Genomic DNA, 15,633 nt, shown 5'->3' on the forward strand with positions numbered 1-15,633 from the left:
AGCAATTAATCTGCACACAATACTGAGTTTTGCAAGATGTGCTGCCAAATAAAGGATGCTGAACTTGCTAGCCAAGCAACTTGGCTGATGAAGAATGTAAGAAGGATATTGTTATGAGGTTTTTTTGGCAGTGGGGTGTGTGTGTTATGCTAAATGCCTGGGCTCCCTTCTAATTCTAACTTTCTGGTGGCTCTTTTTGAGAAAGCAAATGGGTGGGTTCCCTTCCTTCAACTCGTAGGTAGCTAGAGAGTTGACAGCAGGCAGAAGCCAGAGAGAGAGAGTTTGGCTCTTTTGTTTCTGCTTCCGGAGCCCAGTGATGTGTAAAGGGAGTGGGCAAGAGCTGCCTTCCCAAGCAGGGCAGCAGGAGGAGCACGCAAGTTCTCCACACCGGGCTTGAAGCTGCCACCACCTGGTGCTTGCGGTGCAAGTGGAGCATCTCACAGAAGCCACATGGGTGACCAGTGAATGCGAGTCTGGTTCCTGCTGCGCTGTGCTGCCAGCCGCCCCCAGATCAAGGGGCTTTCACTGCATCTCTCCCACTTTCTTCTGAAGCATGTGGGGTTGAAGGTGGGGAAGCAGCAATTTCCTTGCAATCCCTGGAGCAATAAATAAACAAACATGGAGGCTGCTGCAGAGAAGCCAGGTGGCAAGGAGCAGAGCTCCGGCAGATTCCTCCATGGATGCCTGCCTGCGATCTCAGGGGTTGTGCCGCAAGCGAGTGGCGAAGGATGGGTCATGCCTCTTCTGAGCCGTGGCGGAGCAGGTGAGTGCGCAAGGTCTTTGCAAGCGGAGAGCGCGAGGGTCGTGAGAGGCGGCTTTGTTTGAGGAGAGTGGGGGTCCTCTTTTTTGTTCTTCAAAATATGGCAACCCTACATTATGGGAAGGGGTTGGGGAGGAAACAATCTCCCTAGGACTTTCCCCTCCCCACTAAACTCAGTGCCTAAAGTGGAAAGCAAAGGAACAGGAAGTTGACACAAATTTTAGCCAGCCAGAAAGTGGGACTGGAGGCATTTTGTGCTGTTGCCAGAAAGCAGACGAGAGAGGAGAGATGTAGGAGTGCAATTCAGGTATGAAGGCTGAGGCCTGAGAAGCTGAGTGGAAGATGGGCCACGTGTATGATGGCATACAAAAGAGTGATCTGAAATAACAAATGATGAAAGAAGTAGACGGGGAATGACAGAGTATGCATTAGGCTGAAAAAATGAGGCCAGGATAGCCAAGATAATTTTGCAGTTTGGGACAACGTGGGCTAGAACTGAAGGGAGGACAGAAGTTGAAGATTTGGTGGGAAGGCAGCAGGTCTAGATTCCTTATCTTAATTTGGGCCACCCGCCAAATAATTTTGGTTGAATCGCTTGTAACACTAAATGCTAAAATGACAGAACATATAAGCATTAAGTAAATGATCTGATAATATGCTGATGCCACAGTACATGTCAATACAACACCATTAATAAGCCTAACATAATTAGTGTTAGTATTAAGAGGATATACTTTACAACATACCCTTATAATCATGCTATTATATGCTTCGCCTAGTATGACTGTGTTTGAGTGACAGTGGAAGTATGTGTGTGCCTGTATATATCTCCCACAGGAATCAATGGGATTTAATACGGATATAACTGAGTATGACTGAAATATTCAGTTCACTTAGAGTAAAATGTCTGTCATCATATTTTACACATCATCAGCAGCTAAGCCCTGTCTTGACAGAAGAGACGAATCACCCAGATCCCACCTAGATATTTCTGTACATGATAAAATCAGATGAATGAGGTCTTTACTGCTTTGTCACTGCTATATTCCAGGTATGCATGGCTGTTTTTTAAGAATAATACTTTGGTTCAGTGGATGCCCAATGGAAGGGTATATGTTTTAATGCATGCATATATACAAGTGATAACAGGTTCTTTCATTTACCTGTTAGACCAGTGGAAATTAAGGTAGCAAAAGGAGAACACTGCTGCTTATTATATAACTTGTGGACGAAAGTCATTAAAATAAGGGACCAAGATCAAAGCTGGTTCAATGGATGAGATGGAATAGCAGCAGCCCTTGTACAAATAAGTATTTTTGATGGAATACTAATCGGACATTAATTTCTGAATCTTTATAACTCTTCAAAGATGACAGAAAATCGTGAAAAGAATTCCCAATGCAAAACCAAGGATACTTGAGTGGAAATTCTGCAGAGTATTTAGAAATTCAGCTCCTTTAAGATTTTACTGCTTGTCATGATTATTAATAGAAAAATTGAGGCACATCAAAACAGACATTTATAAACTGCTTGGTATTCTAAATCTCAGCACAGAAAGCTACTGTTACTTTCTTTGAAGCAGTTTCAAAAACTCAAACTATAACTAGTCAGGTTCCAAGGGACAGGAGAGCAGCCAACTAAGACAATACCTTTCAATACAGTGAAAATTCAGATTCCTGACACCAGATTCTAGCCTGTTTTGAACTGCAATGCAAACTGTTTATCAAGTTGATGTCCTGTGGCCACTACCTTTCATGCTACCTGGTGTGGCTTCAGTAGCCTGGTTTGGATGTAACACAGAATTATCGTTTAGTGGAACATGCATAGGTCTGCTCCCTCTCCCCTCAACTTATCCAGTGCAGCCATTAGGAGACTGAAAACAGAAGTGAGTACCGGTACTTCCAAACAACTTTAGTTTGCTATTATGTCAAAATTGGAAGCTGTGTTTAGTTTTAGCTGTGGTTTACTGTATCAAGCCAGCTTCATAAATCACTGTTTGTTTTAATCAATCATAGCTAAAACTAACCACACTTTATCCAGATTTAATGCGAACGGTATGTTTGTATTGTTTCTTTCAGCTCCCCATATATGCCTGCTACTCACTGTCTGTTGTTCTGAGAGTGATAGTTTGGTGTCTTTGGAAAGAACACCAATATAGTGGAATATATTAAGCAGACATTTGACTCTCCCACTTTCCCAAGGAAATGGGGCTCATTGACTGAATTTTTTTAAAAAATAATTTTTATTAGTTTTCCAATAAAAACAGTCAATTAACATATCCATAATCATAATTGTACCATTGGCTATGCAAGAATAAGCATCAATTGGCTATTCTCAGTTTAGGTGTTCAGATGCCAGCCATGCGACTTCAATGCAATGTTTTTCTTCTCCTGTCTTCCTTGCTTGCAATTAGATGAACTGCCAAAATAGCACCAGTGACTGAAGCAAGCCCCAAGGTGTGTTGTCAGACTCACCTTTTTTTTATTTTTACACAGGGTCGAAGGCAAACAATTGGGTCAAATTCTTTGGCGAGGGGAGTCCCAGGAGCCAAAAGTGTTTTTATTTGTCCTGTCTTTCATGTTGACATTGGGATAAAGATTTTTAAGGAAGAGGAATGTATTACTGGAAGTGGAAAAAGAAAATTGACATGCCTGTCTCCTCCTATTCATCTGCTACTAAAAAGGAACGCTTGGCTGCACAATTATTGGGAGCTGGTCCCAGTGCCCACAAGGAAGAAAGAGCTTCTCCAAACAGCAAGCTGGGTGTTTAAAAAAGGGTTTGAACTTTTGATCAATGTATCTGAGTGACAATCTAGTTGTTTTCTTCCTGTCTGTGGTCATTATCATCACTGCACCCATTTGCGTGGCCTCTTCAACAATCCTTAGAATTGTTTACTGACTTTATAGAACTTGCTCTTAGCCAGAGCATCACCCCCCACCCCAAATCCCCATTCTGGGGGCTTACTTCAAAGTTTCTGGTTTTACTTTCAGAATCAAAGCCATCTCACCACCAGCTTAGGAGAGAAATAAAGATGGAGATGCGGATATTTAATTTCTACCTCTCAGAAGATCGAACAGGTCATGATAATTATAGGATTTAAGGAAGAAATGAAAAGCCTCAGGATGACTTCTCTCAACCAGTCCTCAACTCATGCCAAGCACCAAGCTGCTCTTGAAACAGAGGGCACATCTTTGGGTAGGTGACAGCGGGAGTCAACTCTAGATTCTCAGTCTTTCCCTATTGTATTATTGACTGTGGGTGGGGTGGGAAGGAGCTAATAGCAGAACCAGTTAATAACTAACCCCCCACAAAAAAACCCTCCAGTTCCAACACACCACCCTCCAACCTCTTGGTGTTTAAAAATGTTTGTACCATCTCTCTACTAAGACCTTTCCTCCTTAAGTTTTCTTAGAAAAGGGCATAACAAGTCAGAAGGTGTGGTTATTGTTACAGTTCTCCTTCTCTTTCACCCAAGAATGCTAAACAAAGAGCAGGCTGCTAACTACAATTTGCTTGTGCAGCTATGATCCTACCAATTACCTGAGGGAAGCTGAGGGAAAACGTGAACCTCCACATCAGAGCGAGTGGATTGTAGAATGGTTAGAACCCAAAGGCCTGTGAGTCTAAGGAGGCTTTAGATTTCTTGGGCTTCTTGAACAGTAGAAACCATGGCTCACTTAGAACTGCTTTTGAAACGAGGTAAGTTTCAGAAGCAGTTTGTAATATGGCATTTGGTCTATATATGCCAGTTGTTAAAAACAGAGTCAAAAATTCAACTGGGCCAATGTAAGACCCTTATATGAGCCTCAGCAGGAGCTCTGATCAAAACATTGACTTTAGTCAGAAAACTAGTCTTCTGAAATTACTTCATTAGCCTAATCAGAGAAAGAGAGAAAGAGAGCCAGTGTGGTGTAGTGGTTAAGAGCAATAGACTTGTAATCTGGGGAATCGGGTTCGCGTCTCCGCTCCTCCACATGCAGCTGTTAGGTGACCTTGGGCTAGTCACACTTCTCTGAAGTCTCTCAGCCCCACTCACCTCACAGAGTGTTTGTTGTGGGGGAGGAAGGGAAAGGAGAATGTCAGCTGCTTTGAGACTCCTTTGGGTAGTGATAAAGCGGGATATCAAATCAAATCCAAATCTTATTTTTCAAATTATTTACATTTAACATATTTCAGAGATCTATGTACTGTTCATTCCAATTCATTTCTGTAAGATGAGGTCCCCTCCCCCGTTGTTTGCTTATAAAGTTAGATTATAATTGTGTTGTATTATCCAGACAGATTTTCTTACTGCGGTACAAATATTCTATTTCATTGTTTCACCTATATAGGCAGGCTTCAATGAGTGCATGCCAGAAAGGCAGCTGTTCAGAAGGGTATGATGGATCCTTAATTCGACATAGGTTATTAATTAGAAACACATCAGGTTTTTTGAAATACAGTTATAATGATAAGCCTACCTACAGGGATATGATATCTTTATTTTTTTTACTCATAAATACTAGTGGGTGTCACTTACTGTGTAACATATCCCAAGTTTATTTTCTTGTGCCTGGGCTTAGGCTGGTCCTATGGGATATGTCCAAATTCACAATTCTTCCACATACCTGCCCATAATCAATAAGCTACATAACAATACACACACACATCTGTTCTAGGCTAAACAGATTGCTTTTCTTGGTCCCTTGTTTAATGTAACATTCCTTGTGCACAGCCATAGGAAGAAGTAGAACACCAGCAACCTTCCAAATGGCCATGTTCTCTGTGTCATTTGCGCTCTACCATGCATGATTGGTGTCTATGTTCACAAGGCACACATTGGCTTCTATGCAGGTGTGCTGTCAAATGGGGGTGCTCATGTAATTTTTATTAATATGAATTATAGGAGTTGTGTGTGAGAGGGAGGGAGGAGGGAGGGAGAGAGAACGAGAACTGTGGATGTGGATGGAGATTGAAAGGAAGGATGAATCGTGTGTGCACCTTAGTATGTGACCAAACACTGATCAGCATATTATTTCTCTCTTTTTCTAGCTGAAGGTTACAACCAATTGCTGCACAAAGTTGACTGCATTTGACATTCCACTTGCAAAAATACAACTGGTCAATTGGCAACCCTGTCAGAGAATGCACAAAGGTGGTGGGAGCAGCACAACTCTCTCCCTTCTCCTGGGAAATGAGGAGAGACAGCTTCAGCAGCTCGGCAAGTGTGATCAGCATAACAGCGCTTGGTCCAGGCAGGCACATCTCACCTACCTGCCAAGGCAGTCAAGGGGATCTGGAGCAACAGTAGCTGCTCCAAACAACACAGCCAGTGCTATCTACCTACACATTTTGTGCGTCTCCTCTGTTTACAGCATCTGTATGTCCCAGGCAAAGGGAACACATTCTTTGCAGTATTCAGGTATGTCTTATCAAAATAAATAGTCAAATCACTGTGAGTTGTTAGCAGGTCCAGAAAACATTTACGGAGTAGAAATATTCACAGCCAAACAAAACAAACCTGAAATCGTTCTTTGGAAATGAATATATTCAGCATTTCATACTCATGTTTAAAAGACTTAAATTGGACAGTATTGAGAAATGTTTATTTATAAAGTAAGGGCTTGTACACACTGGAACACAATGTGAATCCCACCTCAGTGTTCTTCCAGACAATGCTGGACACCCCTCCATTAATGTGGAGGCAGGCTAGTTTGCTCCAGTTTGGACAAGCCCTTGGGTCTCAACAACATATTTCATCAAAATGGGATATTTCTGGTTATGCTGGGGAAATACTGAATAATAGTTCTTATCAAAGTAAGTTTGAGGCTGGATTGGATGGCACATGCTGTGTTAGAGTTGTATATGCAATATTTTGCACTTTACTATGTATTTTGCTATGACAGCAGTCTCTCTCTCACTCACTCACTTTCTGGTATTTAAATTGCTCCAATATTTTTCTCAAGAAAGAAGTTCTAGACTGTGTTATGCTGAAGAGCACACAGATGCCTAGATACTCCATTGGTTAAAAGACCCCCAAATTTGTCCCCTGCCCTCTCAAATATTATAACATTTGATTACATTGCAAGGGTGGGGCCAGACTATCAGTTGTATCCAACTCCTATCCTAACCCTGAAAGGGATGGCAGAAAATGTTCCCTTCACTAGATTCTCTTTAAAGTTTTTTATGCCTTGCTTTTTCCTTAAATGATTTCTGAAATGTAATTTCTCTAGAGCTTCTACACAAAGGTAACAGTAGCCTGGCTCTTATGCCATAGAAATAAGTGTCATAAATAAAGGGGTAAAGCATTTGTCACTTTGGAGCAAAATTTATAGTCTCCTCCTAATTTATAAAAACAGCCAGAAGCTATTGTTAGGGAACAGGAAATAATAGAACATTCAGAATTGACATGTAACAGGAGAATACCAGTTATCAAATATCGCCATTGTGTCCAGAGAAGAAAGACACTCTCCTAATTTCAATTTGGCACCACATCAGAATATGCTTGAGAATATACACATTCTGGGAGGTTTTTGCTCAGTAATTTCTCACAACATTGGTGTGTGAGAGTGAGTGAGAGAGAAACTTGGGAACCATTTTTATTTTTTAAAGACAGATAGCCCACTCAGTTGTTCAGAATGAGAAACAATATGCTGATTATTGTACTCTATACCTCCTTGTCCCTGGACATAAGATAAGCTTGGACCAGCCTCCAATAGAAGAAAATTCAAAAGCTGAGAGACAATTATTGGAATGCTTCACTACATGCATCTGTTGTTCAGACCCAAAATGTTATCCCTGTCACATATTAAGTGTAATCTAGATATCTTCAACTAATGATAATTCATGTGTTTTATACCTTTTTGCAACTGCAGCATTTATGCCTAACTTTACACCCCACCCTTCAACTTTGATTCCAATATCAATGGCTTTAGAGCTCTATTCTAAGAATCTGAAAAATATCACAATTGTCCTTCTCTAGTGGAATCAAGTATCTTATAATAAACCTAGCACAGCTATGATTTGTACTCTACAATGTTCTTCAACACATCTTTAAAAAGAAACACTTTCATCACAACTGTGAACTCTATAGTGACCTCAGATAATACACTGTTCAAGGTGTTGAAAGTAGAAAAACCACAGTTTTATTTTAAGAAGGTCTACCCTGTTCAAGAAGTGAAAGGACAATTTAAAGTCAAAAGATATGGATTGACCAACATTGACACTTGAATATGAATTTATGAATGAATTCTATTGGTACTTTTGTTACCATTTAAAATACCATTGTTGGTTGGTCTTAATACCAGTAAGGATCCCTAATGTTTGCCATGTGAAGAGCTGATCTGTTTCAGAGTGCTTGTTTTCAAAGAGTTTAACTCTCTTCCTGACAATCATTACAGAGTGAGATAGAGCGTTGACAGACTGTTCAGCAGTCATTGTCACTTGACAACTCAAACTGCAGAAAATAAGAAAGCACCGAAGTCCCGATTTTTCCACATTCCTTAAAAATTACATTTAAAAACTCCTCCTTGGAGGCTTTTATGGCTGGGGGTTTGAGAAGTCCACCGAATAGCCTTTTAAACAGCACTTTACTAAAGTAATCACATAGAAGGATAAATACACAAGTGTCACATCCTATAACGACTTCATTTATTTAAGGCCATCTCAAAAGCACAGTTATGAAATCTCTTGGAGAGCCTTGAATAGAATGAGCCTTGACTAAAAATACAGAAGCTGAGCTCAGAGACATGGAGGGAATCTCCTTTTCTCAATGCTCTATTCCAGTGAATGGAGAAGAAGCTCACTGTTCCAATCAGGTGCAATCACATCTATTCTTGGGCAGATGTAATGCTGCCAATCATATTCATGGGTAAGAGTACGGATGAACCAAAACACAGGGCACATTTTTTTAAAAAAAGTATATTCAGGGTAGAAAAAAGTACCTCTTTTAATGATTTGCAGAAGAGCTCTCCCAAAGGGAGAAGGGCAAATGGCTGCATTTGATCTCAGTGACACTGGCCTGGTTCAAACATCCCATTAAGCCATACATGAGACTGCAATAGCTCTATTTTCCTGCTCTGCCACTGGGCATTCTGCACTGTAGACTTGCAGTGTTTTTAACAACCAATCTATCCCACAGTGTTAAGGCTGTCAAATGGACTGGAAGCTTACTCTGAAAACAAGAGAAGCTGGAAGCTGAATTGAAATTATGATTAAATATAGAAAACCAATGGATCATTACTAAAAGTACATTCAGGTGTGAAAGCTAGGCACATGCATTAACCACGATGACTGAAAAGCTGCAGAAGTGATTGGATGAAGCGACTATAATGGCAAGTATGAAATGTATGTAACTACTATACACCATGAGCAATATTCAAATAAGCTAAACATCTGAATTGCCCTGCAATCCTGCTTATTTATTACTGCTGCCCTTTTAAACAAAGCAAAATTCATGTCCCTGTTGAAGGGCATATTGTGAAAGACTAAGATTAATCTTTCACTTGAGTTATTTAAATGGGGCGAAAAAGAATCCAGAAGTAGTACTTATTATCAACCATGATTTTTTTAAAAAAAACAAAGGCTTCCTTGCCTAAACACAAATAGTGAAAACATGGTTGTACTTTCCTGCATTCACCTTAACATTCATGATGAATTCCATCTTAATTTGTGCATAAAGGTAAAGGTAAAGGTACCCCTGCCCGTACGGGCCAGTCTTGACAGACTCTGGGGTTGTGCGCCCATCTCACTCAAGAGGCCAGGGGCCAGCGCTGTCCGGAGACACTTCCGGGTCACGTGGCCAGCGTGACATCGCTGCTCTGGCGAGCCAGAGCCGCACACGGAAACGCCGTTTACCTTCCCGCTGGTAAGCGGTCCCTATTTATCTACTTGCACCCGGAGGTGCTTTCGAACTGCTAGGTTGGCAGGCGCTGGGACCAAGCAGCGGGAGCGCACCCCGCCGCAGGGATTCGAACCGCCGACCTTTCGATCGGCAAGTCCTAGGCGCTGAGGCTTTAACCCACAGCGCCACCTGCGTCCGCCATTTGTGCATAATTATACTTAAAAGGCAAAGTAATTTAATTTTTAAAAAACCAGTGAGGACTTAATTAAATAAACATCATTTTTAACATTTGTCTTAATTTTGTTTGCTATATTTTATTTATCTTTGATTAAACAAAGCTATCAAGTGTAATAGATTACTGTTTTGATTAAGCAGTATTGCCCAGTTTTATAAAAAGCACCCCTATATGAATTTAACATGTTTGGGGGGGGGAAGGGCTTTATGAAAGGCTTGAGATATGAACCTGGGCTTGGGATAATAATGAAAGGCTAATTAACCGAGAGCAAATCATGCACATCTTGATCCTGACCTACCCAACATTTTAGCTAAAATATATTCAAGCACACAGATAGACTTGAAAGATGGCAAACAGAAAAAGAAGAACATACCTCCTCATACAGTCAAGGGCTCGGATAAAAAAGTCTTTGTGCAGCTGATGCTCATCTCTTAAAATTGAACATTGTTCCAGTGTCACTGACATTGATGTCCTATCTTTGGCACTTTTACAACAGGTGAACCGGATTCCATTTAGCTTGCGGCAAATCTATAATGTACACAGAAATCAAGTGACTTGCTTCTCTCTTTGCTCCAGGTGTATTGCAGTCTAGCATACTGGGGAATGCCAGCATGTTAAACAAAAGGTTGGGGAACATTTAAACTACTTTGATAACATTGTCAAACAGAAAAGAGATCTTTGTATCTTGTTGTGGAGCAACAAGCTTGGTTTCGATTTATTACTTGTATGCCGTTTATCCAGCAGCAACATTGAGTTCAAAGTGGCTCATAATAACAACGAAGCAAACAAATTAGCAAACAACATTTCCACCAAAATACTCATGCCAAAAACCACCACAACATATAAATATAGCAAAAAACAACAACCCTCAATTAAACAATGCAGTTCAATACAACCTCATTTTAAGGCAAAACTAATCTATCAGAAATGGCTGATAAATTCTAATCTAGTAATTTAGATCAGAAATACCACTTTTGCAGATTTTATCGCAGTGATTCATTTGTTACAACTTTCAGCGTCTTTTGACTTTCCCAGCCCAATGCATGAAGCTATGTGGAAAATAAAAATAAAATAAAAAATGCTTTAATGAGTTGATGATGGGCTTCTGTGTGTCTCTGTTCTTATTTGATAATAAAACCAGTATGGGAAAGCTGTGAAAAGTGCATATTCTGTGCTAGGAGCTATTGGGAAAGGAATTAAAAATAAAACTGCCAATATCATAATGCCTTTATACATAGAATTCTGGGTACAGTTTTGGTCATGACATCTCAAAAAGGGTACTGGATTGCTGGAAAGGCAGCCCAAACGATTAAAGTACTGGATTACTGTATTTTTCGCTCTATTGGATGCACCCGACCATAGGACGCACCTTGTTTTAGAGGGGGAGAACAAGAAACACCCCCCCCCCCTGCTCAGCACCCCTTCAGCGAAGTGGCAGGAGAAATGGAGCCCCTTCCATTTCTCCTCCCGCTTCGTTGAAGGAGCGCTGCGCAGCTCTCACTTTCTGCTGAAGCCAGGAGAGTCTTGCTCTCCCGGCTTCAGCAAAAGGAACCCGAAGCCTTTGGAGCGCAGCGCCAGGTCCCGTTGTGCTCCAAAGGCTTCAGGCGGCTATCCCTGAAGCCTGGAGAGAGAGAGAAAGAGAGAGAGGGGTCGGTGCGCATGACCCCTCTCGCTCTCCAAGCTTCAGCGAAAGCAATGTGAAGCCTCCGGAGCGCAGAGGGATTGCTCCCTCTGCGCTTTGGAGGCTTCATGTTGCTATTGCTGAAGCCAAGGAGCCTGCATTCACTCCATAGGATGCACACACATTTTCCCTTCATTTTTGGAGGGGGGAAAGTGCGTCCTATAGAGAGAAAAATACAATAATTCCATTATGAGGGAAGGTTAAAATTCTGGCACTTTTAAGTTAGCAGGTAAAATAATCAAGATTTATAAAATTATGCATGGTGTAGGGAAAGTTGGCAGAGAATTCTGCTCCCACTCTCTCATAACAGAAGAACCAAAAGGAGCTGCTTAGTGGGAGTTTCAGGATAGACAAAAGCAAGTACATCTTTAACACAGCAGTCTTCTAGAATTTGCTTCTGTAAGATGGCTTTAAAAGGTAATTGCACAAAGTACGGTAATGGAGGATAAAGCTTTCTATAGCTACTAGCCATGTTGGCTATACGTTAGCTCAGAGGCTGCAAGCCTCTGTGTAGCAGTTGCTGAGGAATAATACGGATAGAGATACAGGTCTGTCTTGCTTATAAAATTTCTTTCCAAAGGCAACTGTTTAACCACTGCAGGAAAAAGATGCTGGGCTAGAATGGCCTTCGGTCTAATTTGACAGGATTCTATTATTATATAATATTCTTATACAGTGCTTTTTTTCTTAAAAAAACATTTAGGGATACTCTCATTTTCCTACTTATATTGAAATACTGCCTCTCAATGAGACCAAACTTAGATTCACAAATGTTTAGGAGTATGTGTACCTTACCCCTGCGTCCCCCCAGAAAAAAGCACTGTTCTTATATATTACAATGATTTTGTGTGTTCCAAGTAAGTAAGGTAAAAAGGTAAAGGTAAAGGACCCCTGGATGGGGTTACGGTGCTCATCTTGCCTTCAGGCAGTTGGAGCCAGCATTTGTCCACAGACAGTTTACTGGGTCAAGTGGCCAGCATAACTAAACTGCTACTGGCGCGTGGAGGACCATGACGAGTGCCAGAGTGCACAGAAATGCCATTTACCTTCCCACCACAGCGGTACCTATTTATCTACTTGCACTGGCGTGCTTTCAAACTGCTAGGTTGGCAGGAGCTGGGACAGAGCAATGGGAGCTCACCCCGTTGCGGGGATTCGAACCGCTGACCTTCCGATCAGCAAGCCCAAGAGGCTCAGTGGGTTAGACCACAGCACCAGTATCAGAATTGCTCTTCTGAGAATGGAATGTATAAGAGAAAGAGGATTATATAATCAGAATTCAAGCACATCCAGAGAACAGCAGCTGCGCCAAAGACATTTCGGCAGTGTGCTCTACCAACTCTCTTAATTTTTATATGCTAGTTAGCTCCATATGAGATGTCACTACAGTAAGCGGTGGTGAATCTGCTATGCTTTTGACTGGCATATATTAAATGCATGTGCATTTATATTTTATACCCTTTGAAGTTTGTGCTTCTATTTTAAAATGAGGTCCAAATCAGCACCACTAAAGGCTTCCTGATTAAGCTTTCTAAATTAAAACATGAAACTTCAAAGGGATGAGAATCGGACAGAACAGATGTCGAAGAATAAAGGTTTTGGCAACAGAACAAAAAAACGGAGGACAGGGAAGCTGAGACACTCAGGGGAAAAGCAATATAAAATGTACTTTGGGTTTTACTCTTTTAAAGGGATAAAAAGGCATGGGAAAACATGTCACTACCTAAGCAATAGTCACCTAGTTGGTGGACAACCATTCCCCAATGAGCAATGATGTTTGCAGTTTCCGAGTTGTAGAAAGCCAGCTGAACTGCATTTCTTGAAAACATCAAACATGAAATAGTCTTTGCTGCCACCACTAGTTTTAGTAAGCTAGATTTTTGCAACTTGTCCAAATTCAGCAGCAATGGAATGCAATGAAGTTCCGTCAAGAATAAACAGTGTCATGCCAAACGATTCCTGCTATTTGGTGGTTGCAGAAGTCAGCAGGAGTTGGAAAAGAAACTGGCTGTTGGAATGTACAGTGGTACCTCAGGTTACAAACGCTTCAGGTTACAGACTCTCTTAACCTCGGGTTAAGAACTTTGCTTCAGGATGAGAACAGAAATCATGCAGTGGCAGCGGGAGGCCCCATTAGCTAAAGTGGTCTTCAGGTTAAGAACAGTTTCAGGTTAAGAACGGGCCTCCAGAAGGAATTAAGTACTTAACCCGAGGTACCACTGTACACGGAGATGCGCTTGTTTCATAATCCTTCCGTATAACTTGCTTACTTAGCAAGGAAAATGAGTAAATGGGAAATTGCTAGTTCTGGGGAAGGCAACCCTTTCAGTTTTGAGATTGCCGCTACCACCCAAAACGCTTAAATTTCTAGAACATTATACAAGTCTGCTGGATCAGGCCCATCTAGTTCAGCATCCTGTTCTCACCATTGGCCAGCCGGAGGCCTGTGGGAAATTCGCAAGCTGGGCACGAGCGTAACAGCACTTTGCCCACCTGTAATTCCAGCAACCAGTATTGGGAGGCGTACGTGGAGTGTAGGGAGAACCTGTCATTCAAAGCTTTCTCCCAAACAAAACACTGGAATTTTCCCCATCTAAAATTTTGAATCCATTTTACCACCTTTTCATTAACCTGTTCTTGCTCCATGTCGTAGGTCCGCAATAACTGATGTACTTTCACTAACATGAAAGTATATTAGTGAGGGGTGAGAAGTCCTGCAAAGTGAGTGCAGAGAGGAAGAGAGGAAATGGGCTGGGGGGTTGGTCCGGATGGGGCATGGTGTGTCTGTGTGTGGAGAGACACACGAATCTGCCCCTTCAAGGGGAAAATTTGATAGAGAGGGAGGAGCGGGCAGGGGGGGAAATTGGACTTGCATGAGAGAGTGGGAGCCAAAAATGTAGGATCTTGGAGGGTATGCACCTATCAGATTTTCAGAGGTCCGTTCACGATATTGCAATTGTTTTGTTTTCATATCTGCTATTGCAATCAGCAGTTAATCCAGTGAAAATCGCCAAGAAAAGAAACACAATTAATTTATACACAGGAGATTTGTGGGGCCTCTGTCAGGAAAATATCTACATCCTTAATTACCCAATTAGAGAATGTTAACTGCCTAAATGTATGTGTTAGTGGTGTCAAGTTCATGAAAACAAATAACCAAGCAGTGTTATGTTTTTGCATTGTGCCCAGGGCCAGTCAGCTTCTACAAAAGTAAAAGCTTAACATTTTGCTTTCCATAAATATGAATTTATATGATAGGATGAATATACTGCTATTCATTCATATGGAGTAATAGACAATGATTGCAAGCCTGCAAACCAGGGCCTCAAAGATCTAGTCCAAGGGGGTCCTCCATCATCACCATCATCATCATCATCATCATCATTATTATCTCTAGCCATTTTTGTTTACCTAGCTTCTTTAAATCCTATTCCTGAGTTGGGACCTTCCTGAGCCCCCAAATCCAAATTCTTCAACAAAGAAATGGAAATGATGTGCAAAGACTAATGTATGAATGTCTACATAAACGTATCTTCGAGAATTTGCAACATTTGTCATGGACTGAAGATGTATGGTGCCAGGGACCTAGAAAATGAGATTCATAAGTTTGCAGGGTATAGACCAAGGATGGGAACATGTGGCTTTCCAGCTGCTATTCAGTATCAGCTCCAGTTGGCATGGGGCATAGTCTGGAATGATGGGAAGTGTAGTCCAACAACATTTGGAGAGCCACAGATTCCCCATCTCTGGTCTAGGCTAAGAAATGAGGAGCTGTTCTATGTACAGGAAGCCTGACCTCATTCCCCTCAAGAGACACTGCACACGCATTTTCAAATGTGAAGAGTCCTACTGATACAAGGACTACTCCCCCCCTCCAAATGTAGTTGTGGATATTTTTCAGCGTCAGATTGCTATACAGTACAGTAAGCATACAAGTTACATACTGTTCTGAGTCAGAGCTGTAGTAAAGTTGGGGCTACAATATGTTCCTGGTTATAGGAACTGCATCCATGATGATGCCTACTGTCCTCTGAGAAAATGATTTCTACCTTCCCGCCATAGTGGTACCTATTTATCTACTTGCACTTTGATGTGCTTTCGAACTGCTAGGTTGGCAGGAGCAGGGACCGAGCAAC

General features: G+C 41.5%; 1 protein-coding gene and 1 long non-coding RNA gene across 6 annotated transcripts in view; one reads left to right on the plus strand and one right to left on the minus strand.

Moving 5' to 3' along the window:
* Positions 1-15,633, minus strand: part of INPP4B (inositol polyphosphate-4-phosphatase type II B) — a gene marked incomplete at its 5' end in the record, with an annotated part of 285,439 nt that overhangs the window by 8,469 nt on the left and 261,337 nt on the right. For all 5 annotated transcript variants that reach the window (XM_079989479.1, XM_079989481.1, XM_079989482.1 and 2 more), the window contains one exon: positions 10,190-10,344. In XM_079989479.1, coding sequence (XP_079845605.1) covers positions 10,190-10,344 — 155 coding nt within the window. The remainder of the gene's footprint in view (positions 1-10,189; positions 10,345-15,633) is intronic.
* Positions 665-9,378, plus strand: LOC307223518. Its single transcript, XR_013842118.1, has 3 exons — positions 665-1,811; positions 3,256-3,955; positions 5,792-9,378. It is a non-coding gene; the product is annotated as an uncharacterized lncRNA (long non-coding RNA).

This window comes from Podarcis cretensis (genome assembly GCF_951804945.1).
Source record: "Podarcis cretensis genome assembly, chromosome: 9".
Lineage (NCBI taxonomy): Eukaryota > Metazoa > Chordata > Lepidosauria > Squamata > Lacertidae > Podarcis > Podarcis cretensis.